The sequence below is a fragment of the Spermophilus citellus genome (assembly GCF_964194105.1).
Source record: "Spermophilus citellus genome assembly, chromosome: 16".
In the NCBI taxonomy this organism is placed as follows: domain Eukaryota; kingdom Metazoa; phylum Chordata; class Mammalia; order Rodentia; family Sciuridae; genus Spermophilus; species Spermophilus citellus.
In genome coordinates this window covers 47,029,240-47,056,386 of record NC_138196.1, presented here as the reverse complement: position 1 = coordinate 47,056,386, position 27,147 = coordinate 47,029,240, and the positions used below count along the sequence as shown (strand labels likewise).

Below are 27,147 nucleotides of genomic sequence, written 5' to 3'. Positions count from 1 at the left end.
GTTTAAAATGCTAAGAATAATGTGTGATCCATAGTAAATGCTAGTTAAGTGCTATTTGTTGCTTTGTAGTTGTTTCATGTGACTCCATGGTACACTGGTAGTGAAACAAAGAAGCTATTATTCTTTTTGTAATTAACAGATGCCAAATAGCTTACTCCACGTCATTGAGAAGGTAGTGAATGCAAAGCCAGATCCTTTGACTCCAAGTCTAGAGAGTTCTCTGGTGCATGCCATTGTTTTTCCACCATAGAGATGAGCATCTTGTGGCAATTTCACTTTATTTGCATAAATCTCAGGCATAGCACCATTGTCTAAGTGGATTCTTGGATGGGCCCAGCCCTTCACAAGGAGTTCCAAGTCAAACAGAACTTGACACTGGGGATGAGAGCACAGAGGCCGGAGATGACTTTTCCAAGACATATATTAGCATCCACAAGTGAGGAGACGCTGGTCAAAAGCTCCCAGTGAATGACCCTATGTTACACAGCAAGAAGCAAGCAGGAAAAGGACCTCGCTTATTCAGCATTGATTGAGAATTTCCATTCAGACCTTCTTCATGAAATCTGACCTGGCTATTGACCTCTCTAATTCTGTAGGCTTGTGTTGGAGAAGCAAATAAATTCATTAATTGAATCATTGCTGCTTAGTGGAGGATTACATGTTGAACATAGTCATTAACGTGAAAGAGCTACAGCTGTTTGTTTTCCTCCCTGATGAGCAGTTAAGGGGAAAAGCTAGCCCTGAGGGTAGCATCAAGTAACCCCCACACCATAAACCCTTTGGAGCAGCTCAGATGTTACCCCTTTTTACTTGTATAGACTGAGATGTCTTTTCTTGTTTTTCCACTCTTCCTGAAAAACCCCATACTTTTTCTAAGATAAAAAGGTGGAAAGATTACACCTTTTCCCTTCCAGAACCCCACTCCAAAACCCCTCCCACCACTTTTAAAAGTATCATTTTCATAAAATTGCAGAGGATTCATTACTTCTGTTTCAGGATAGAATTTGAGGCATTTTCCCAGAACCGTTATTAGAACCCAGATGATGATGTGCTTCTTAAAAACCTTTATCCTCTTGGCTCTCAGTTGTCTGCTGTCATTGTGCCTCTGACAACTCTGCTGTCTCCTTGGCAGCTCTTCCTTCTCTTTTCTGCTCCATCTCAGCCCCCAAGGCTTAGCCCTGGCAGCTTCTCTCTAATGACATTCATTCTCTAAGTGACCTCACACCATCCAAGGGCTCTGGCATCATTTACATGTGGTGAGCTGCCCTCCCTCCAGTCTTGACCTTGCCTCTGAACTCAGATCTGAATATCCCATGGCTTACTCAGCACTCCTGCTTAGAAAACTCGCTGGCATCTCAAATTTAATACACCTATAACTGAACTCTGAAAGTGATTTAGACCTGCTTCTTCTCCAGAGTTTCCTTTAACAGCAAATGGCAAGTCTGTGGACCCAGTTGCTCAGAACAAAAACCTCAGGGTCTTACCGGATCCTTTTCTTTATCTCCTAAGCCATATTCAATCCAGGAGCAAATGCTTGTGGTTTTGACTTCAAAACTGACTCTGACCCCAGTCTCCTTTCCCTCCATCTACTTCCATAATCTGCCATATCCTTGCCTAAGCCATATTTTACTCACACTATGAAACCACCTCATAAGTAGGGTCCTGGTTTCTACCTAGAACTCAACCTTTGAAAATATAAATCATGGACATTTTTCTGCTCAGAACCTCAAGTGACTTTCACCTAATTTAGAAGAAAGTGTTAAGTCTTCCCATGTGCTACAAGGGTTTACCATCTCCTGTTACATCTCATGGTCCTTAGGCACCATGGTCATCAGCCACCTGGAAGCTGCTACACTCGCCATGGCCTTGACTTGAATGCAGGGCTCTTCTTTCTAACATCTGTAGAGGTTGCTTCCCCACCTTGGCATCATGCACCTCTCATGTCTCACCCTGGATTATTGGTTGAATTGTGTCCCTCAAAAAGACATGTTGAAGTCCTAACCCCTGGTACCTGTGAATGTGAACTCCTTGGAATAGGGTCTTTACAGCTATAATCAATTTAAGATGAAGACAGAAGATAGGGTCTCATCCAGTATGACTAATGTTCTTATGAAAAGAGGAGAGACACACCAAGAGGAAAATGCCACATGAGGACAGAGACACACACAAAGAAGACAGCCATGTGACATCAGCTGCATTGGGGGTGATGCAGAGGTAAGCCACAGAGAACCAAGAATTGCCAGACACTACTAGATGGAGGCTCAAAAGCATCCTGACCAGAGTTTTAAAAGCAACAAGGTCTTGCCTCCAGAACTGCAAGAGAATAAGCTTCTGTTGTTTCAAGCTACCTGGTTCATGGTACAGGTTGAGCATCCCTAATCCAAAATCCAAAATCCAAAATGCTCCAAAATCCAGAACTTTTTGAGTACCAACATGACATCACAAAAGAAAATTCTATACCCACCGCGTGCAGTGACACACACCTGTAATCCCAGTGGCTAGGGAGGCTGAGGCAGGGGGATTGTGAGTTCAAAGCCAGCCTCAGCGACTTAGTGAGGCCCTCAGAAACTCACTGCTACCCTGTCTTTAAATAAAATATTTTAAAAAGGGGATGAGGATATGACTCAATGGTCAAGTGCCCCTGTACCCTGGTACCCACCCCCCACCAAAAAAGAAAACAAATTCCATACTCAACTTCTTGTGACATGTCACAGTCAAAATACAGATGTACTAAAAATATTGTACATGAGGCATATATTAAACATAAATGAAATTTGTGTTTAGACTTAGGTCCCCATCTTTATTATAATCACTTATATATGCAGATATTTCAAAATCTGAAATATGAAGCATGTCTGATTATAAGCATTTCAGATAAGGGATACTCAACTTGTTTGTTATAGCAGCCACAGGGAACTAATGCACCTGGGTTAATGATTCTTCATGCCACTTATCAATTCCCAAAATTATGTCTTGTTTATTTATTTATTTACTTTTAAAAAGTACATGACCTGATTTTTTAAATATTTATTTTTTATGTGTAGATGGACACAATACAATGCCTTTTTTATTTTTATGTGGTGCTGAGGATTGAACCTGGGTCCCACCCATGCTAGGTGAGCACTCTACCGCTGAGCCACAATCCCAGCCCCATGTCTTGTTTATTTATTATCTATCCTCTCCATTTGCTTATGAGTACCTCTAACTGAGATCTTGGGGAATTTATTCACTGTTTTCATGCCTCAGTTTCATGCTACTGAGGCATGAAATGTGCACCTCTAATCACCTCCACCTCATGAAGAGAAATAACATTTCTAAAAACATAACTCACATTAGAATTAGGCATGGCAAACTTTACTAGGTTAGGACAGATGTTCGCCCCCACTTGCAGGGAATCCTTTTCCTCCTCATAAAAACCTCTCTCCCAGATGTGATCTCAAAAGCCAAAAGGCCATGGGACAAGCCAAGCCTTGGGTCTACAGTTTGTGATTTTGGATCAGAAGCAGGTGGTATTGGGATCAATCTGCCAATCAGAGACCAGCATTAAAAGGACTTCCAGTATGACTTTCCTTGGTTGTTCCTAGTCTGAGCCTGCCCCACAACTCAAAACAGAAAAAAATAAAAAATAAAAATAAAAAAATAAAAAACACCAAAAATAATTCTGGCTAGGCTGGGAAAAGTGTTATATAACTTAATAAAGCAAATTTACTGCCAAGTATGTGTTCAATATTTTATCCATGGTCTATAAATCATACATATGGACTTTAAAAAACAAAATCACAGCACTATTTTCACACATAAAATTTACTCATTATTTCTTATAAAATATTCAGTCTGTATTCAACTTAATACTGAAAGAATCACATTTTGTTTAAACAGATGCTAGTTAATTTAGGCAGATGTTGGTAACAATTCACATGATCTGGGTACACCTTGGCCGAAGACATCTCCTGAACCTCTGAGACTGGCATCTTGGGTATAAACAAAATGAATGGACTATTTGGAATTATTTTGTCTGGCCATCTCTTTCCCTATTCAAAAAAATGGTACCAAATACTGCATTTCCTCCATTTCAACTGTCACATACAGGGACCTGCCAGGAGCATTTTAATATTGGATTTTACAAACTGAACTCATGCCAACTTCTCTCTGGGCAAAGAGTAAACATTGCTCCTCCAGTGGAACTCTGCCTATATTTTATTAAGCATGGCTCTAGGCTGAAGGATCCTCATGCTCAACTTCAAGTCCCACAAACCACCCTGAACTTCCCAAAGTAGAATTTTTTTTTTCTCTCCAAATGATTATAATTTCACAGGAAAGAAAGGAACCGTTCAGGATTGAGGAGTGTTTTAAAATTTGAACCAGGTTGAGCCAGTGTGAGGTGGCATAACAGCAAAAAAAGTTGCTTTCCAACCAAATCTAAGCAAATGCATGGCTGTAGCCAAGGAATTTCAAGGGAGGTTTGAGGAAACCAGGATGTAACCAGATGAAAGATGTACTGTAAAAATAACAACAATTAAAGAGGCAAACTAAACAGCAGATAGATACTACAAAAATAGAATATATATGATCTATACCATATGTATACATACACACACACACACAAACATACATACATACAAATAAAACCGGACCCTGTGGTTTTGAGTCCACACAACAGTAAGAACCACAAGCAGGCACACGTTTTAAAAAGTGCATTTATGTGGTATAAAAATGCATTTTCCCATTAGAAATGAAGCAACGTGACAGCGGTGGGGTTGAGGTTTAAGGTTTCACAAAAATTTCTAGTCAAAGACTTATGCAGATCTTGCAGGATTTAAGCCCAAACTGGTATACAGAAATAAATTCAGGACTGCGGGGGAGGACCCTTGGAATTTTGTGCAAGAATTTTGCGTAAGAATCAGCAATTGCCTTGCTTGGGTGGCATCCGCACTCAGTAGCTGAGGTCCGATTGCAGCGCGGAAATGAAAGCGATCTACCCCTCCCGCGCCACCTCCCAGACCGACACGTTGACACCAGGGTTGGACCAGGCTCTGGCTGAAGATGCTCCGTTTGCCCGCGGAGAGCTTTTTTTTTTGCCCGAGAGGGCTGGAGCAGACCCGATGGGTTCCTGAGGGTCCAAGTAACGGCCACTTTCTCAGAAGGCTAGCAAGAGAGGTGGAGAGCAGAAGAAAGGAGACCCTCTTACCAGGGGGCAGGTGCACCAGGCAGGGAGTCGTGGGAGCAGAACCACAGACTGCCGGAGTAGGAGGAACTGTTGGCCAGAGCAGGATGGGGACGGGGGTCGGGGGGCTATAGGCAGCACAAGCCCGATCGTATCCATCCAGAGTCACTCACCATTCTCCAGCACCTCGAGCACCAGGAGAAGACCAAGCAGCAGCCAAAGCTTCATCTTCAGGGCTGGGGACTGCGGGTCCGTGGCGCGGCGCTGAGGGCTGCGCAGGACGCGGCAGGGCAGGGCAGGGGCGCAGGGGGAGGCGGCGGGCAAGGGGCGCCGCCTCCAAGCCGCGGCGGCAGCACGGGGCGGGCGGCTGGGAGGCTGCAGCTGGAGGATTCGGTTTCATGAGGAGGAACACAATTTGGGGGGAAAGTTAGGGATTTTTTTTTTTCTTTTAAAAAATTCCCTGTGTAATGTGACCCCTCCTGCCCCCTGGCGGAGCGGTGAAGAGCAGTACTACTTCTGAGTTCTGAGGAAGGTTTAAAGGCGAAATGTCAATGACAATAACCACGCCTCGATTTTTCTCCAAGTCTCAGCGTTTTTATCAAGTTTACAAGTTCGAGAAGGTCTTGGGTGGCACCCGCACTCAGTAGCTGAGGTCCAACCTGTGGATATGGATGGAGTCACACAATATATCTATGCAAATGTCACCAGCGCTTACTCCACCTGCTCAAGCAGGGCCGTAGTGCTCTGTAAAAAGTTCCCCCTAAACTTGTTTGATCCCAGAAGGTCAGTGTCTGTCTGCCTGCCTGGTTTTCTGTCGGTCTGTCTGTCTCTCTCATTTGTTGCACTGTTGTCCTTGATTATTCCTGCTGTCACCCTATGACTGGACAGAGATGGGCTATGCACCTAGGACTGAACCTACTGAAAAAGGAGTAAGGAGCATCTTACTACAGCTGAGACATATGAGGGGAGGTGCCAAATATGGAAGAGTCTGCATTGCCAGCAGAAGGACTCACAGCTGGCCAACTCCTTCCCACCAAGATTTTGGAGGAATTGCTTGTTCCTCTAGTATACAGAAAACCCACTGCTCTGCAGAACACTATACAGGTGTTTAGGAGGATCTGTGCCCCACCCCCCCCCAAATCCAAGTAACAGTATCAGTACCCTCCTCCCATCTTTTGTCAGCGCTCTGGGCTCCTTGTAAGTATAGGATTCATTTTCTCCAAGTAGGCTCTTCAGTTCTAGTACTGAATCCCATTCTCATGCACATTAAGAAACCCAGAAAAGGGCTAGGTGCTGTGAGTGTCAGTAGTCTCCTCTACTCAGGAAGCTGAGGGGGAGAGATTTGCCATAGTGACAAACCTTCAATTTCCTGTGCCATCTAGCTTCAGCAGAGCATGGTTTCTCCTGCCCATGACAACCATGCATGACCCACTCCAAGCTGAAACTCCAAATGGACACTCTGAAATTGCTGTCTGTCTGGACCTTGGCATAGAATAAGTTCCTGCATTTTGACATCCTGAACATCTAATCTAACCACCATTAGTACCTGCTCTCTGCCTTTCCTCTCAGTTCATCTTACTGAACCCCTATGGCTGCCTTAACCCATTCTTAGCCTTTCTGATATATATATATATATATATATATATATATATATATATATATATATATATATATATATATATATAATTGTGTGAAGTATGATGTGTGTTCTGAGTGTTATATATATATTAGAAATTAAGACTTGAATAAAAGAACTTGTGATTGCCCAGCTTATGACTATCAGGTGACCCACAAGTATTCAGTGAACTTCTTTCTACAGGTGAAAATAGTATACCCTGTGAATTTACTGTCAGTCAATAAATTCTGACAGTGGTCTACATTAATGACAATGACACACAGTTCTGCAGTAGTCTAAATGCTTATCTCCAGGCTAGTCTCCACTCCTTAAAAGTGGCCATGATGGGACAATGTCCTAGTCTTCATAACCACAACATCAAACACACAGTGCACATCTGTTCAAACAATCCTCAAGTTTAGTTCCCTCCCTTTATGAATGCAAGATCCTGGAAGGTTAAATGAGCCGTGAGAGGAGTTGAGAGTCCTTGGCCTTTTCTATTCCCAGATAACAGTTTTCCCCATAAACAGTGTAAGTGGATAGCAAAGCTATAGTTGGCAATAGAACATAGAATTCTTGATTCTTCCTGCACGAAGCAGCTAAGAAACACTCGTTTCTATGCTCCAGCACCTCTTACCTTGGGGGTAAGGGAGAAGTCTCCTTCTTGTTACTTCGAGTCCAGGAGTCTGTAGTAGTAATATTTGGTGCTAACACTACAATGAGACTGGCTTCCCACTGAGGTCCTGCTTCTCATCTGTAAACGTATCAAATTAATCAGAAGCACATGGATGCATGGGCATTATCAAACTTATATCACCAAATGAAGCAACCCCCTCACTCAAGGCTCCTCACTCAAGGAGCCTGGACCCTGTCGGCCTTATAGTTGTGCTAGGCAAATGGTGGTTGTTGACTTGTACAACCAAGGTGTAGAGTCATTCCAGCTGGCGCTTAAGCTCAAAATGCAGTAGCTTATGTCAAGGTGCTTTCCAAAATGGAGTAACTCAGGTGTAGGTGAGTCTGAGAGTATCATGGAGTGTCTATGTATCATGGAGTAACTCAGAGCAGAGCACGGCCTGTTCTCCACAGTCACCTTCTGGGGAGGATTCTGAGCAAAACCTCCTGGAGTGCATGCTGGCTTATGTAGATCTGTCTGGCTGCCCCAGCCTGGGGTCCCTTTTCACTCTGAGTCTGTGAGTTGAGTGCTTCACATTCCCTCTCTGTTGGAGCCTGGGCTTCAGTCTAGAGTTCCCTCTTGCTGGCTCCATCGGGTAGCTAGGTCCTGTTCTGTTTTACCCCCCTGGAGCCCTAAGTCCACCCTTCTTTTGCCATTGGCATCAATTGTCACTTCCCTGGTTGGACCTGCTATCCTTTCTCATTCAGAGTGTGGCTGCAGCCCTCTAACTGATCTCTCCATCTCTCCTTCTTGTGCGTCAGTGGATGATCTCCCTAGCAATTAGATCCATCTTCAAATAAAACTCACCCTGCCTCCACCCTTCCATGGCATTCCAGCAAGGCTCATCGTCTGGAGTTCTTGACCTTTGCTTGCCTCTCTGGCTTCCTCCTATGTGGTCACTCCCCTCCTGCCCTCCATTCCTCATGGTACTTGCCCCGACTTTCTGCACCCCTAGCCACCTCTCCTGCTGCTCCTGCCCCAACAGTCCCCCCTCCATTTGACCATCTGCTTTCCTTTTGTCCCATCCCACTAATTTTTCATAAAATTAGCAGCCTCACTAATCTTACAAAATTTAGCTCAATCTCACATCCTGCCAGTTGTCCTAAGTACTTCCCTGGTATGTACACCTCTACAATAGCACTGACAAAAGAACTCAGAATTTAGTTGTAATCTCTTTATGCTTTTCTCGTGAACTACCAACTATGAATTCAAAAGTAGGAAGTGTGCCTTATAAAAGTTGGCATTGTGCCACCAGTTCCTAGAAAATAATAATTATTTATTAGGAATTAACTATGTTTCAAGTAGAGTGTTAGGTCCATAGATCCTTACCATACGCTTATTGTTGATCCTAACAAACAGGCCTATGAGGTAGGCACTATTGTTATCCCCATTTTGTGGATAAGGATGCCCAAAGTCAAACTTGTGGTAAGTTACAATTCAGGTTTTTTTTTTCCTTCTGTATATGTGGGTCTAAACCTTCATTCTGCTGGTTAAAATGAGCTGTTGTTATCCCTACAAATGAAGGCTCTTAAGCAGGGTTCCCCGGATCTACAGGCAGGAAAGGCTCTAAAGATGCCCTTCTTAAATTCTTGAAATCAGAGGGGAGTGCTTTGTGGTTATTCTAATAGATGTGTCAACAGAGAGCTTAAAATTTAAAAGGAAAACAGATGAACAGAATCCCGAGCTGTCCCATGGAGCCAGGGACTCCTGCTCTGCTTTTTGCAGGAGTAGGGAGGTATTGGTACTGCCGTAAAAGCAGCCACGAGAAGAAAACAGCTGAAATTTTTAATAAATTAGCACCTGAATGAAGGCTGGCTGACACAAGAGTTGAGGATCCCTGTGAGCCCCAGACACAAGGAGAATCCCAAATCCACTCCAACGAATCTTTGCTGATTGTTCACAAGAAGAAGCAGACAGAAGACCTGAGAAAACCTCCTTTAAGGGTGCATGGGATGAAAACTTGCCTTCTTCCTGAACTTTTCTCTTATATAAAGCAAAAGCTGAAAGCTGCTGGATGAGGGAGGAGAAAGCCTTCCACCTGTGGTTCCAGGCAAAGGTCCTCCTCTGTGGATGGAGGATTGGGAGGAAGAGCCATCTGCAGTGGGGCTAAGAGGTGGCTCTCCTCCGGGATCCTGTACTGACACAAAGCAGAGGTCTGCTGCTGTGCTGGGAGGGACAGGAAACTTGCTCCTCCTTCCTCCAAAGCCCCTCTATTGACACAGGCCAATTTCGGTGCCTTTGGGAAGAAGGACAGGAACACTAAGGAAGGCCTCTGGTTAAGGCCCAGGCATAAAATGCCTCCTTATGACTGAGCTGACACAAGACAAGCAAAAATGACCTTAGAAGGCTTGGACTGAGACAGAAGCCACTGTGGTCACCATTGCCAGGGGGCAAGAATGTAAAGAAACTCCCCAGGTGTCCTGGGTATGCAGCCTGCTGAAAGCCAGCAGTTAATCAGGAATACCGAGAAAGCGAGAAAGCGTAGAAAGTGTGATCGCCGGGTTATATGGTAAGAGTACATTTAGTTTTGGAATAAACTGCCAAACTGTCTTCTAAAGTGGCTGTACCATTTTTGCATCCCCACTACTGTTGTTTCACATCTCCATCAGCAGTTGGTGTCAGTGTTTGGGATTTGGCCATTCTAATAGGGAAGCATTTAGTGCTATCTCCTTATTTTCATTTGCAATTTGCTAGTGACATAATGTTGAGCTTTTTTCATATGCTCATTTGCCATCTTTATATCTTCTTTGGTGAGGTGTTTGTTCAGATATTTTGCCCATTATTTGCTTGGGTTGTTTGTTACCTTATTTAAGGTGACTTTTACCCAACAAAGCTGACATAAAAGTGGGTGGGAATAGAACAGTGTTAAGAGGGCAGGTCACAGACCACAGACTTGGTTTGAATTTACTAATTAGTAATTGTGTGAACTGGGCAGTTTACTTATTTTCTCTGCCACTGCCTGGATTCTTACCTCGGATTTTGTACTATTGCTTCTACATCACTCAGTGGAAAAGCCAGATATAACACTATGTATGTATGATTCCATGCATGTTGAAAGACATTTTTGATGTGTTTGCTTTTAACACTGATCAGAAAGCAACAAACCTGGATGAAACTCATAATGGTTGTCTTTAAGTCATGTGATTACAGGAGTCCTTTTAAAATGTGTATTTTCTGCATTCACAAAGTATTCTACCATGAATAGGAATTGTTTTTACAGTCAGAAAAATTGCTTTCTTTAAAAAAATGAGACATTTGCCAGGAAATAAATTTAGTTGATTTCACTCCACCCTCTATTTCATGTTTAATGACTGAATTGTGTTTTATTGTATTCATAATGTATTAATAGCTTTTCATTAAGTTTTTTTGTCTTGTTTTTAAACAGTGATACCTGGAGAAAGAAAATCTGGAAAAGCACAAAGCTACAAAGTACATACTGAAGAAGATGCTAGAATACTGGCTGACCCTTGAGGTGGGCGAAGTGGAAGACCTGAGGAGAGGAAAAATGACGCCATGTCATGAAGAAGTTTGGCATTAATGAAGAGTAGCACTGGGTCACTCTGCTGTCTTTCCTTTCCTTTCCTTTCCTTTCCTTTCCTTTCCTTTCCTTTCCCCTCCCCTTTCCCCTCCCCTTTCCTTTCCCCTTTCTTTTCCCCTTTCCTTTCCCCTTTCCTTTCTCCTTTCCCCTTTCCCCTTTCTCCTTTCCTTTTTCCTTTTTACTTTCCTTTTTCCTTTCCTTCCTTTCTCTCTCCCCCCCCCTCTCTCTCTCTTCCTCTCTCCCCCCTCTTTCTTTCTTTCTTTCACCAGTGATTAAACCAGGGCGCTTAACCACTGAGCCATATCCCTACCCCTTTTTATTTTTATTTTGAGACACAGTCTCATTAGATTGCTTGCAGTCTTGCAAAGTTGTTGAGGCTAGCTTTGATCCTCCTGTCTCAGCCTCCAGAATCCCTAAGATTACAGGTGTGCATCAAGGTACCCAGCTGTATTTTATTTATAAAAGAACACTTAACAAAACACTACCTAATTAATCCATTCAAAAATATTGAAAACCCCCACAGAATTATATGACAGGAAATGATGAAAATAATAGAAATACCCTTTCATGTCTGTTACCCTTCTATTAGCAACAAAGTATTTCATAGACACACTATCATTTAATTTTCTCCTCTTTATAGTACTTTGTTTAAAAAAAAATCTTCTGTAAAAACCACCACACAAACTATCCTTATCCCAACTTCTTTGTACCCATGAGTATATCTATAGACACTTAGAAGTGAGATTATTTAGCCAAAGTCCATGATATTTAATATTTTTGATAAATGCTACCAGTTTTCCCTTCTACAAAGCTGTCCCTATTTATAACTAGTTCTACTTTCCTCAGGCACATGTATGCTGACCTATTTCTTTACTGCTCCACCAATACTGAATGTGACCATTCTTTCAATTTTTATAAACTGATAGAGGCAAAAAAAATCACATTGTGTTCTTTCAGTTCCTATTCTGTTTATTATTATTGAAGCTGAGCATCTTATCATATGTTTATTAGTCACATATATTTGTCTATTTTTGAAAACTGAGTTCTTTTTATTTTTGCTTTATAATAACAGTTTTATATGTACACAAATACACACATATGTACTAGCTATTGAGCTTTTGTGTATTTTACATATTTTAGACCATTTTCATCCTTCATTTGTGTTTTTGTTAATGATGCCTTTCTTCAAGCAATTAAAGCACATATTTAATGTTACATTTTTCAATAACTTCCTTCATGGCTTCTGGGTTTTATGTCTCTTCTGCCTCTAATTATCAAACTAAATCATGATATTTTGTAATTTTGTTGTTCATGTGTAGTCTTTAAATCTCCTTATAATTTATTTTTGGTATGGCTGGTTAGATGTTTAGCTTTATATGTTTTTGGTAGGATGGTAATTATTTCACCATTTGGTCCTTTTTCTTTTTGAGCTTTTAGTATGTATTAAATACATATGTAAATGGATCTTTTTTGTTTTATTTTATTCTACTGATATTTTTATACCTAGGGAAATACCACACTGTGTTCATTGCTATGGAGTGTAGTGGGTTTTATTCTTCGGGCCAAGGATGTACTTCATCATTTTTTCTTCTGTTGATTATCCTTGTACATTTTCTTTTCCAAATTAATTTAGAATCAGCTTATTGATCTCCAGAACTGTAAAAAAATATCTTTCTGCTGTTTAAGCCACTCAATTTGTCGTATTTTTGTAATGGCAGCCATAGAAAACTGATATAATGGTCCAGAAGAGGATGGGAGTACAGTTCCAAGAAATATAGGGGCTTTCCAAGACATGTAGTTTCTTTTTTTAAAAAAAATATTTTTTAAGTTGTTGATAGACTTTTATTTATTTATTTATATGTGGTGCTGAGAATCGAACCCAGTGCCTCACACATGCCAGGCAAGTGTGCTACTGCTGAGCCGAAGCCCCAGCTCACATATGGCTTCTTCTTCTTCTTCTTTTTAAAAATTTTTTGTAGATGAATAGCATGCCTTTATTTTATTTGTTTATTTTTATGTGGTGCTGAGGATCAAACCTAGTGCCTCACATGTGCTAGACAAGTGCTCTGCCACTGAGCTACAGCCCCAGCCCCCCACATGTAGCTTCTTAAAAGACATAAATCTCAAGATGAGTTTGAATTTTAAAAATAACATTGCCAAAGTTATATTTTAATGGGTTTTATTTTACTATAAAATCCTCTGTATTTTGTTTCTGGGATGAGAATTTTATTATTAGAATCACTGTGTTGATCTTTTTCATTTTCCCTGTAATATGTGTTACTTAAGTATTTAATTAACTAATTAAAATAGGCAATATCTTGCTGCTCTAAATCAAATACAACTTGAAGCCTGGTTTCCTATAGCCTCATTAATTTTTGCTTGTTTAGCTTATATCTAGTCACTTTAATGAACCCTCTTATTATTCCTATTTGGAACTTACCTCTTGGATTTTTATACAATTGATCATATTGTCAGCAACAACCACTTTTTCTTTCTTTATTAGCTATTGGTTATCTGTTCCCCCATGCCACTCTTACATTAGCCTTTAGTGTTTTTGCTTTGTTTTGTTTGTTTGTTTGGTACCATGAATTGAACCCAGGAATGCTCTATTTTTTATTTTGAGACAGGGTCTTGCTTAGTTGTCTAGGGCTTTGCTAAGTTGCTGAGGCTGGCTTTGAACTTGCAATCTTCCTGCCTCTGCCTCCTGAGCTGCTGGAATTAGCCTTTAGTGTTTATTATCCATGGATTCCCTAAATTCACGAAGCACTGAGTGGCTCAGGAATGGAGCAACCAGGGGATTCACGCCTCTCCTGAACCAGCTGCTTCCTTATGTGGGAAGAATGGAAATATCTTTTTAAAAGTAGCCAGGAAGCCACTGTCACACTTGGGAGGGTACAGTTTTACTTGAGTATTGTTACCTTTCCCTGCAGAGTGTGATCAACAGCTCCTGGCACTGGCTTAACAGATGGATAGTTAGAGAGGAGAGTGGCAGAAGGAATAAGTAAAAATCGGGAATGGAGGAGTGGGAGAACTGAGTGTGACCCAGCAATGGAGGGCCACTGCTTATGTCCATAAAGACCTATGCTTTTCAATTTTATTTAGAAGCACAAATTTGTATATAATGTGTACAGGATGGATACAAAGCAGCAATATCAGCAATACCTTCAGGTTACTAAAGGTCACAATGAAATTTCAACCCTTCCAGTTCAACGATTTCCTTTTTTGGTACGTGAATTACTTTATATGCATAGTCATTATAAATTTTAAGTAATGATGGTAGTTTTCTATGACTATCTAGTAGTCATAGAAACATCTCCCTTCTCTTTTGCCCTATTTTTTTGTTTTTTAAACTGCTTTCAAAGTGGTGAATGCCATCAGGAATTTGTTCAGTAAGCATAAAATGTAAAAATTGCCCTATATTCTGGTCATCCCATCTCTGCCCCCCAAGATAGGACATTTAACTTCTCTAAATAGTCTTTATGGACCACAGAAATACCAGATGATTTTTTTGCAAGAATTATTATTTCAAGGTTTAGCAGGATCTAACTTTAATGGCTTTAAATACAATACTCACTGAAAATCTCATTCTAATAGAAATGCCAGGCATTTTGACACTCCTAGAGACATCCATGAGATACCATAGGGTCAGGCAAAGATCCTAGAAACTTAGTCTCCTTAAAGTCAATGACACAAAAGAAATGACCTTTCTAGCTAAGAATGTAGCATGTTGTAAAGATTCATCACAAGTTTTAACAGTTGCAAGAGTCTTTGAATGGCAGGGGAAAGGGGGACAACTCTAAACTAAAATATGTAATTGGAAATTTTTGATGTAAGACCTTTAGCTCTCCATCCTTGGCTTTCTCTTAATGGGATCCCTCCTTCCTACTTCAATGATCTCTACCTCTGCTTACTTGTTCTAAGTGCTTTTTAAAAAGCATCTACATTATCAGTCACTTACATCTCAGAACCAATTCAAGACAGTGGTTCCCATCAACAACATTGGCAGTAAGACATATGATTAAAAAAAATTAATAATAACATGCAATTTTAAGCTGGATTTTGATCAGGACATGATAGCCTTGGTCCTTGTGTAAAGAATCATTAGACATCAATGTGCAGGCGGGGGTAGATTCTGGAGACTTAGCCAATGGGGGACCCCAGAATCCTGAACTATGGTGATGCTATAATAGTAATAGCTTAAAGGACCCAGAACCCAGAAATCAGCTTGCTTTCCACCATGACCTGGGCCATGATGTAGTCCTGGGTCTCTTGGTAATGCAGTCTCTGCTTTGTGTCTTTCTATTCCTGATGACTGCTCCAGTCTTGGTAGAGGAACAAGGCCTCTTTATCCACATTTATGATCTCTCAAATCTCTGGTATCTAAACATATTTAAGAGGTGGCTATAAACCGTTACTAGAAAGGTTCACATAAGTAAATCTGTTTTTTTTTTTTTAATTTTTTTAAAGGAGAGAGAGAAATCTTTTTCATAGATGGACACAACACAATGCCATTTTATTTATTTTTTTAATGTGGTGGTGAGAATCAAACCTGGGTCTTGCCCGTGCTAGGCGAGCGCTCTACCGCTGAGCCACAATCCCAGCCCAGTAAATCTGTTTTGCACTGAGTTTCTTTCCAGTTGCACCCATATTAAAACAGTTGAGGTAATGTGTTGATGGGAGTTATTTTTGTATGTCTTGGAGAATTTTTTTGAGATATTTTATGGGACGAAATGAATCACTCATCCCACACAGATGGGGACTTCTCAACACAGTCCCTCAGCAACTCATGGATTGTGAGCCTAAGGAGAAATCTTATCGGTGGCCATCTTTACACAACACTTAGGTCATGTTCGTACCCTGAGGGGGTCCTGCCTGGACCCAGACACAGCTGCTGGGGAGTTCTTTCCTGTGCTCCCATGGTGCCAAAGCAGAGATGGGGCACCCACACCTATTAGCAATGCTAATCAAGACAACAATTAGATACATGGTTTTAGGTATCTACTTAGCAAATTCTTAGCTATTTTAGCAGGGTTTCCTGTGCTGGCTAAATTGATATCAAAGTGTAAACATTTCAAGGTGTTCCTTCCATTTTACTAGCATCAATGTAACTACTATACACCAAGAAATTTCAAAATTAAGCTAATTTAAAAGATTTGTAACTTAGAATCATGTTCAAAATACTTTCATTTCTCCCTATCAGAGGGTCAAAAGAGTTGAAGTTGGCAAATATTTACTTACCATCCTGAAAAAATTTTAGGTCTATAAAACCTATCACCAGTTATTAAAGGTTATGGTTTGGTGGGATGATCATTGAATAGCTTCTTATAGATCAGAGCATTGTGAAAATGACTGGTCCATGAAATGGCAGTTGAGGTGGTGTAAAATCTCACTTGTGAGACCCTGGAGTAGCATGCTTCAGAAGCAACTGATAGTTTTGGGAATGTGCCAAGAAGCTTGAAGATATGGAAAAACATGTCTTTAGTGTTGCAGGTCTTGGCAGTTATATAGTAGGCCCCAGGCAAGTATAACAAAATAGTTTCAAAGTAGATCACATTGAGTTTTAAAGTTCCCCCAGTTAAAAAAGGTTTTAGTCAATATGAAATGCATAGTTTTGGTTTGTATGAAACATGCATATTTAATTACTGTCACATTAAAATTTATTTAAAAATACATGATCGCATTAGAAAGCATATTTTACAGTAGTTAAAGCAGCAATAGTTTTTTTATTACAAATTCTAAAAAAGAATCCAACTTTAAAAGTAAAAAGACACACTGATTATCATTGAAAACATTAAACTTAAAATTATCTCCTAAACAAAAAAAAAAAATCTTTACATTAGCACAACTGCAATGTATTTGTTGAGTTTTACAGACATAGAATTGCTGTATGTTTTAGACCCTATCAATAATTTCTATTAAGTACAATGATAACGAAGCATTAAGACAACTAGGCATAGGTAGTGGATCTGAAAAATAAAGGGTCTATTGACCAGTTGTGGGTCAGAGAAACCTATTCTGTTGGTAATAAAAGGCTCTTATGAATTGGGTCGTGGCCATGCACTCTGCACATCAGTGTACAGGAAGAGCAGCAGGCCCTACTCCTAACCTGCCAGTTCCAGGAAGCAGCCACCTCTTCCATGAGTCATAGATGTTCCTTGGTCCTTATTTATCTGGACATACTCATGGGATATTCAGAACTGAAATTAAAGACCCCAAACAAACTTATTTGCATTTGAAGTCTTTTATATCATATTCTCCCCATTATTCTAAGACCCCACCAACAGGGGTAGCTAGAGCTGCTCACATGGTACAGGCTGTCTGACCCTGGAACCAGCCTGGGGTTCTGGTTTTGATGGTGCTATCAGTGGTCAAAGAAGAGTCTTGAAGGCCCAGAGACTGTGGCAGTGGCTTTAGCCATGGTGAACAACAGCTGAGTACAATGTTCTCAGCAAGCAGTGTTACCCACTGGGTTGGGCCATAACAAAATGCATTTGAAATCAATAAGACCATACCGTATACATACAACAATAAAGAACATTATGAACCAACAACTACAACAACAATGGATCAGGCCTCTGAAAATCCAGAAACCAGAAAACTATTTTAAAGTGTTTAAATATAATTATACAAGGAAAAAAAAAAGTTAAGCAACCTTATTTTCACATCCATACATTAAAAAAAAAAAAAAAAAGAACTTTGCTGGCATTAGGTACTATATGATCTTCAGTACTTTTCCCCTTGATATATAAGCACGTTAGAGGACTTTATAAAGTAGAGAATGTACAGAGAAGGCACTGTTTTGGCACTAGCAAAAAGGGTAGTTAACTTCACTCACCAGAAATACTCACTAATAATGTGAATCTTAATAATCCATGATGTACACTCTAAACCCAATCCTTGAAAGCCCTGTGGGAATTGTAATTTTGGTGCTGTCACTTGAAGCAATCAGGAGAAATCATGAGCAACGGTGCAGGGAAAGGAGAGCTGGAATTTTGGCACGACTTTGTCATGTAGTTATGCCCTGATAGAGAGAGATGATAAGGCTCAGCTGCTCTCTCATCATTGAGGGCAATTACTTTCCCTTATACTCCTTGAAGTACTCAAAAGAATTTAGAAAATATGGTAAAAACAGATTCTAATTAAAAATGTTTTATCAAAAAGAATTGACAGCTAACTTGCCAACACCCAGGACTCAGAAAATATTTTGGCTAATATTTAAAATAAAAAAGCTTAAAAACTTCTTCATTAAAATAAAAAACAGGCTCTTATCCTGCCTTTCATTGGTTGATATCAACTTTGGTAACAGTAAGATTTTATATACCGATATTAGTTTCAACATTGAGATGTTGATACATAGAACTAATGCACATGTGTATGTATCAAATGATATTTTAGTTTTCTTGATGTTTATCTTGGGGGAAAATGTGGTTAAGCAATTATCTGAATTTTAGTTTATACTGAAGGCTCTAACAAGCTTTTCTCATAAGGAGTTTTTAAACTAGAGTATGCACAGTCATCTTCTTAAATGCAGGGATAGCATTGCCTTTTACGGTAATTCACAAAGCATTCCTTTTTAGAGAAAAACATTAAGGAGTCATTATAAGACATTTTCATTGAAAAATGTTGAGAAGATAGTTCCTAGTATATAAAGAAAAGTTATGGGAGCTGCTTTTACTTAATCACAATTAAAAGAATGTGATATACTTTTTTTTTTTAAATTCTGGAGAGGACTTTATATAAATTTGATTGATTACTAGTCAAATCTACATAAAACATTTTGGAAATCCTAAAAAAGTAAATATAACATTTTGTTCAAAGGGTTATAAATTCAAATGCAGGCAACAGAACTGGTGTGTCAGAAAAGGTACAAAGGAAACAAGTAAACAGTGATACCCAAAGTCCCTACCTCTACTCCATTTAGATTACAAAGCACCTGTTATAATATATATAATGTAGAGTTCAGTGATTTTATATTAGAAACATGATAAATATTTCTTAATCCATCTATAGAAAATATACATATAAAATTGCTGTATATTTTTAAATAGTTTAAAACCTAAAATACCTATCAATATAAAACACTAATTTTTCTCCACATCAGCTGTTTTTCTATCCAAATAACAATATCAAAGCCTACCATAAACACAACTTAATACACGGATATTTGAAATACACACACACATATACATCACACATACATACGTAAACATGCTTACATACATACAAACAGGCACATCCACTTGAGTCTTCACAGAAAAAATGTGCTGCCATGACCAAGCATCTCTTCATAGACATTTTTGTCTACTAAGTGTTTCAATGTGGAAAAAACAATTTTTAACTTAATTCTGCTCCCTAATTGAATATAGTGGGCATACTATTTTAGCTGCCTATCACATTCTAAGCTAATTTCTTAATTTTGTCATAGTAAAAGATTTAAAGATTCATATATGAAATTGTGCACATTTCCTGTGTGAAGGGCCCATTCTACATTTTTTTTCTAGAATAAAAAGGGTCTAAGTGTACTGCTAGAACAGCAAGGATTTCATCCCCACAGTCCTTACTAAAATATTTTGCCCCTTGCTTATTTAACTCCTCCCCTTCAGTAAAACTTGGCTGGGCTTCAGATTTTACCACATGCATCCTGGAAATTGTGGAATGTCAGTAATGAGTTGTGTTAGGGATGCTAAAACATAGCAGCTATAAACATAGGCCTCCTACCTGTTAATCTGATATTCAATTAAAACAACTCCTGACTACACAATATAATTGCAACTTGAATAGCATCAATAAGATAACTGATCTCCTAGAAGAAATGTCAGAAAACAAATGTTTTCCTTGCCTTTGGATTAGGGGGATCAACTAGCATGCTTGGTAACACTCACCCAGGTGTTCTCGGATGCCACCCACCTGTAAGTGTCTAGCTCTAGCCTCCTCTAATGAACTATTTAAATATTTGCACAAAAAAGTCATTCATGAGGAGCAAAACACACTGAAGATGAATTTATGATCCACTATAAGGTAAAATATAGAACGTAGAATATTTTAACATATACAATTTATTCATAGACAAAGGTTATCATGTTTATATAGCTTTAATTCAGTTTGGTTAATTTTTTAGTTTAAAGCTTTAAGTAATTACGTTCTTAATCAAAAGAATTCCCCACTTATTGATGGCTATTGTGAAACACTGGAACTGGTACTAATAGTTTAATAGTTTAAATGACTAACAGTCATTTAAAAGCAAAGGCACTAAAAAGTGCTAAAAGATTTATTGGGGAGCAGGGTGGGAGACTTCCCTAAGCGCTTCCAAAAGAAACAACAGAATCAAAATAGATCTTAACTCCTTAAACTGGGTCAAATGCCCTTTACTATCCAAACAGGCACTTTAATATCAGAATAGGGGAGTTGTTTCTTACATTCTTGCATCTTTTCCTCTACTTGGTGTTGTAAAGGTAGAATTTGCTATTGTATCCCCTCACACTTAGGATAAGACAAAATAATAGAAAAAGAGGAGTGAATTTTGTGCCTGTTTAGTTAAAAATGTTGAACTGTGATCAGATCCTACAAAAAATGTATGAATTATTCCACCAACGGAGTCATTTCTCAGATTCTACTGGTTTAAGTGACTTCCATTTATTTCTGCTTTCAGGCCATGGGGCCCACCTCACTCCTTAGTTTTAAGAGTCCCAAGTAGATCACAGTACATCTGACAAGCACTTCAGTGGGTTGAGGGTGCAGATGGTGCAGGTATCTCACCTCTAAGGACTATAGCTTGCAAAGAAGAGTTCCAGGGGATGCCATCTGGTGACATGGAATGCCATTCTGTCCTGCATATAACAGCAGAGGCAAATGCTCCTTCTGGCTGAAGTTAGCAAACTGTTGTACCACACAGGAAAAAAATTGAACTAAACTCATTACTGGTATTTACAACTTAAAGAAAAGGCTCATTCTTTATCCCCTCACCTCTACCAGTGATAGACATGATAGTGGGCAACTGCATCTTTAGTGTACCTGCACTGACATTAACGAAGCCTATTAAGGAAAAGCAATCATTATTTCCCCAACCACAGAGGGCACGTACAAAACACTTTCTATTCAGTGATTCACCTCTATTTAGGTATGTGCAGTATATGCCACCAATTATGACAATACTGGTGTGATGTGACAAAATAATGGTAAAATATACCAACTAACTTTTAACATTCATGTTCCCAAACATATACCTACATTCACACATACACACACACATACACTATTTTAGGGATATTCATCACTGAGAAGAGAGCTCAGGAGGTTTCCCCAGGCATATAATTCACCATGTGAGGAGATACAATTCAGGTGAACTGTGCACGCTGCAATCCCATGACAACCTAGCATGATGATGACATCCTGTCATAGTTTATTCAATGTAGGATATGTACGTAAGACTGTGGACCAGCTCTGCTCCTGCAAGCATTAGCATTCACTTATCTTTTCATGGAATATGAAAGGCAAACTGAGATTTCTTTGGTGATGGTCATTTGGTTGAATGGCAGATTTTTCCTCTGCTGCTGTATTAATGTTGTCTGAATAAGCATCTTCATCATCTTCTTCATCCCTTGGGTTACCCTCCAGGCTGTGTCTAATGCCGTAAGCAAAGTAAATAAGAAAACCTTTTGGAGGAAAAAAAAAAAACAAAAAACAAACTTTTAGGTGTCTCAGAAAGTAACTCTTCATCTGGGAAATTTAACATACAACTTAATAGGCTTTCCCCCCTTCTCTTTCTGCCATTTTAGAAGAATGGAATGCAAATACAAGGTACCCCATAGCATGTCTCCTCTATATTTTTTCTGGTAGAAAAATGTACTTCTTTATTTTTAACTTTATAGAATGCATTTTTCTCTAAACAAATGTTTTTCAGGCAATGTTTATGTGGAATAAAATTATATGTATGTTTTCAAAACTCAATACCATACTTTCAACAAAATGACATGTGGGTAAAGACTAAAATTACATCTTAAATAGGCATGGTGGACTATCACAGTCATGGTTAGTTATTCTGGAAAGCATGTCCTATGTTAACAAAAGGGACATGGATATGCCTTCCACATGTCACTATCACCATGAGAGGCCAAAGAATGGTGTATACAGGAATTGTCAATCAATGGTCATGCTAATTGTGTGAGGATAAGAGGTGATCTTTTTCGTATTCTCTTAAGGTAATTACACATATGCAAGCATTTTGCTGTGTTTTGGTTATATTTTAGAAAACTGGGTGAGAATTTGGGTTGATATGACATTACTTTTTCTGTGCTTCATTTTTCTCATCTGTAAGTTGGAGAAAATAGAATCCAAGTGGTTTTCCAGGCTTACTGAGAGATTTAAATTAAAAAAGAGATCTGAGGGACTGGAGATATCTTTGGGTGGTAGGGCACTTGCTTAGCATGTGCGAGAGCCTGAAGTCTATCCCTAGCACTTCAAGCATAGCAAAAAACAAACAAACAGAAAAACAGGTATGTGAAAAATACCTGAGAAAGAAAACACTGATGTATTCTAAGACTTGGGATAGGAAGGAACTGAAGAATTAAAAAAAAAAAAAAAATTAAAAAGCTTGAGGTTAGAGAGGAAATATTCTCTAATGACAGCCCATGAAAAATGAAAGAGAGGGCCAAAGTTCCCAAAACTAATAAATTAAAAGACTTACCAAGAGCCATCCAAATGCTGAATCTAACCCAAGTATCTGCACTCAATTGGACCATCAGGTAAATGTTCACCAGGATGCTAAATGCTGGCAAAAATGGTAAGAATGGAACCTAAGAGGAAAAGGACATCTTTTTAAACTCATATTTTTATACTCATATTTGAAAGCATGTTCCCCAAATGATTCCAAAATTATGCAATAAATTTGTCATAATTACTCTCAAAATGCATCATTAAATTTATATTCTTCCAAGAAAACCAACCCAAGTAAAAAACGTACTTCTAGAGACTGCTGAAAGGAGAGACACATTTCAGATTATTTACTGAAGCTCAAAGCAATAGGAGTTTGACCAAACCAAATAACTTCTGCATCATCACCAAGATAAAGTGGGTTTAGGGCTTATCCGTCTACTATAGAAAACAGGACATGCCACTGGAACTCTGTGTATACATGGTAACCCTCTTCCAGCCCAAGCCTGCTCTCACTTCTAATAGGACATGATTATTACAGAGGAAGGGCTTTCAATGGGAATAAATGTGAGAGGGCTCTGAATTTCTAAAGATATTCCAATTATTTTTCTGATATTACAGATTAGTAAAAAAAATTTGTTTATTACCCTATATAAAAATCTTGCGTTAGGAGCATATCCAAATTTTAGCAATGAGGAGTACAACAGAGGGAATACTGTGACAAAAGGGACATGTCCAGGAATTTCGACATTCTTGTTCATGGGTTAACTTTGTTAGTATTATTATTATTTTTTTAAACAACTCACAGTTCAAACAGAGGAAGTGAGTGCACACAATGCTTAGGATCTCTAATCCCCACCACACATACCATAAAGGCTACTTTTTGCTGATTTTGTGGCTGCCTCCAAATAGTGAGGATGACGGCGATGCAGAGAACAAGAAACAGCACGAGAAGAGCGAGGCTCCAGGCTTCCCTCCTGGAAATAGCCTGGACTCCATAAGTGGTCAGAATACTCAGGCCCAATATGAGGAATGCTGCCAAGGTGTAAGTATTAAAATGAAGTCAGCACATGCACTTCACTTCCGCAGTTTTAACAGTCTATTCTGATACAACATGAGTTCTTTATATATGGGCTTCACCGAATGTAAAGATTATTTGCTTCCTCCTTTCTTCTTTTGCATTGGGAAAAGAGATGGTTGATTTTACTGATTTAAGAAACACTGTATGATTCTGCATTACCGTCTGCTTAGACAACAACCTTCTCACTTGATGCTACCATCTTGCTTTCCTTGCCCATATGCCATCTGGAACCTCATTTGCTACTCTCTGACTATATTACATGGACTGATGGGATGCTATAGAGGGTAGACAGCTCCCCCGCTTTTTTTTTCCCCAATGAGAGATGGCAAGTGTATTTTAAGCTGTTGCAAACATAAAGTGATAATTCAGATGGATAATATTATATGAACTGCATCATTTCTCCCTGTTTCAGACAATGACATGATTCCTAGTCTATGTTAGAGGGTCCTCTAACTCTTCTTCAGAGAAACCTCTTCTTCCCTGGCTTGCCAGCAATAATCTTGTGCCATAAGAGCCTTGTGAGAGCAAGGACCATCTTTCCTACTACTCCAAGTGCCCAGCAGGGTGCCACACCCATGATGATCAAGAAAAGTCACTGGATTTACAGGTAATTAGATAACAGGGTGAGCAAACAAAGATTTACTACATTGCCTCCCAATCCCATCTGATTCGGGTTCCATTATTGGAAGAGGTATTTGACTTGATAGACTTAAAGCAGAGTATCCTAACAGCCAGTGAAATGTTTTGCACTTCTGCAACTCTTTCCTTAGGGAATTTCTTCCTTTCTTCTTCAATTATCAAGACACAATAAACCTATCTTGATAATACTCACATAATCTCAACTACTCATAACTTGTTAGGTGGAAATTTCAGGACTCAAATTGGTTGCTAACATAGGTTAGAGCAACACAAGTCCTACTGTCCTCTTTCTTTCACTTCATTCTGGCTCCATTTACACACATCTGCTGGTTTTTACAACATGCAGTGAAGAAGACTTACCTAGGAATCCTACCAGAAAGCTCACGAGAGAAGCCGACTGTCGTGTAGGCAGAGCAGAGGGGCTAAAGAGTGTTCGCAGGCTGAAGCCTTGTTGTTGCAGCATGATAACTTGGGACTCACTTTTTGAGGCTGTATCGGCACATGATCCCAGAGCTTCTTTCTCAGGGGAGTATTTGGGCTGCTCATAACATAAACCAGGCTGGTACCTATCCCCAAATAGATACTTGTGTCTTTATTTTCAAAGAGACATTTGGCTCAAATGAAACCAGCAGCTACAACTCTTAAGTAGGACATGTTACAAAGTCATACTGTGTGCAATCAAGTGACTCTTCCCACGACCCAGACACATGATGTGCCGACCCAGGTCACAAACCTTTTCAATAAAATATCTGTAGCAACCCTGGATTTTCTCTGATAACACTTAATTAGAAAGTTATACAATAGGTGCAAAAAATAGTTAAATTTTAAGGTGAGGCAATTGTGACAATAGGATAATTGCTTCTGAAATCGACTAAGCTCAAAGGAAATGAAGTTCATGGAAACAGTATAGAAACTTTGGCTAAATACCAGCTACCGAATAGTGTAATCTCTTCAGGTTGGCATTCAAAGGCCTCATCATAGTCTGGTCTCATTTCCACTAACTTTCCAATCTGACTCCTGTAGCTTAACCCAGACAAGCTCATCTAACCATTTTGCCTTCTCCCTACCCAGTGCATACCATTTTCCTTTATGATTTGTGCCCTCTTCCTCTATAGAAAGTTGTCAAGATAGCAGCCTGCACCTCCTACCACAGGCCCCACCTCCTGGTATCTCCCCCATCCTTCTCCAGTGAGGCCTCTTCTTCTGAGCAGCCTTTGCTTATTTTAGAAAGTAGTATTTTCCCTCCATATAAAGAAATATGCTCACTGAGAAAAAATACACTAACGTATGCAGAAGAAAATTAAAACCACCTGGAACCACTCCCAGTGTTAATTACTGTTAGCATTTTGGTACAATTTCATCCAGGCATATATGTGTATATACATATATCAATTCTTTATGTAAACATATGTTATTTAAGTAAGCTCAGATGCTATATATAGGTTTACATCCTGAAACTGACATATATATCCACACAATTATCATTTTATTTGCTGTAAAAGAATCCACTGAATAAATGTATCCTCATTTATCTAACCATTCTCTTTTTGATAGGTTAGTTGCATTTTTTTTCACTCTTGTAAATTTACCTTTTCCATGAACATCTTTTAAATCTATCTGTGCATGCTTCTTTTTTTTAATTTGTTTTAGTTAGTTACACATGACAGTACAATGATCTTGACATATCAGACATTTGAATCAGATAGGGTTTAATTTCTCATTTTTCTGAATGTACAGGTTGCAGAATCATATTGGTCATGCAGTCACATATATACATACAGCAATATGTATGTATATATGTGTGCATGCTTCTTCAATTAAACTTTTAGTGTAAAATTTTGGCACTGAATTATCGGGACAAAAAGTATTGTATATTTAAATATCTTTATACATTATAAGAAATTACCATTTACATAGATTGGGCCGACCTATCACTAATGATCAAACTGTGCTCAATTCTTTGCTAAAGACCAAGGCTGCTTCTGCTTCTGCCACTTTACAATGATTTTTACTGACGGACATGGCCTCTCACACCTTGTCAGACTATTGGCATCCTTGAAAGCAAGGATGGTAAGACCCATTTTCTTTACTCCCTGAGCCCTACCTGGCAAATGCCTTTCAGAACCAGTGGTAACTCACCTGAGAATGAGCACACAGGCTGCGACCAGAGAGTAGGCCATAAGGGTGCCAATGGACATCATGTCCACAAGTGCCTTCAGGTCAAAAAGAAATGCCATCACAGCTATTGGGAGAAGAAAAGGAAAAAAGACCAAGTTCATGACCTCTGATGAAATTCAATACAGTTAATCACGTGACTCAGGGACAAATAACTGGCACTTTTTAAAAAATTTCAGTATCAATGACAAATTAAAGTATAGAAAATATATTTCTCATAGTTATAAAGTGTTCTTTAGGTCATATAAATTGCTAATCAGTCTTCAAAGACCCTCAGCTGTCTAGCAAGTACAAAATATGTTTCATTTATTATTTGCAACACATTTGTCCTGATAAACAGTGAAAATATATGATAGAATACTGTCCTGGGATGTCTCAGAAGAAAAATATTGCTAGCAAATACTGGCTAGCTCACTATTAAAAACCATAAAAAAATTTCAGAGAGTTTTCATTTTAGAAGTTATATAGTCATTTTAATTTCTATCTGTATTAAGTAGTACATACAACCCAAAAACTTTGAAATGAGTTTGACAAAATTAAACAATACAGTAATTTTCAATTCAATATTTCTGATATAGATGAAATTCTACTCTGATTAAAGCTATACATTCCA

General features: G+C 39.0%; 2 protein-coding genes across 6 annotated transcripts in view; both read right to left on the bottom strand.

The window, feature by feature from the left end:
* PDGFRL (platelet derived growth factor receptor like) overlaps positions 1-20,840 on the bottom strand; it is a 62,613-nt gene extending 41,773 nt beyond the window's left edge. Inside the window, exon 1 of one of the 2 annotated variants that reach the window (XM_081269212.1) lies at positions 20,747-20,840. In XM_081269212.1, coding sequence (XP_081125338.1) covers positions 20,747-20,801 — 55 coding nt within the window. In that variant the 5' untranslated portion in view covers positions 20,802-20,840. Of the gene's footprint in view, positions 1-5,337; positions 5,562-20,746 lie in introns of those variants that run through there. The other variant, XM_081269211.1, reaches the window with a different exon arrangement.
* The window catches only part of SLC7A2 (solute carrier family 7 member 2), a 63,453-nt gene continuing 55,225 nt past the window's right edge, over positions 18,920-27,147 (bottom strand). For all 4 annotated transcript variants that reach the window (XM_081269209.1, XM_081269208.1, XM_081269206.1 and 1 more), the window contains 5 exons: positions 26,499-26,601; positions 24,720-24,925; positions 23,508-23,674; positions 22,674-22,782; positions 18,920-21,642 (listed from right to left, as the gene is read on the bottom strand). In XM_081269209.1, the coding sequence (XP_081125335.1) occupies positions 21,446-21,642; positions 22,674-22,782; positions 23,508-23,674; positions 24,720-24,925; positions 26,499-26,601 (782 nt within the window). In that variant the 3' untranslated portion in view covers positions 18,920-21,445. The remainder of the gene's footprint in view (positions 21,643-22,673; positions 22,783-23,507; positions 23,675-24,719; positions 24,926-26,498; positions 26,602-27,147) is intronic.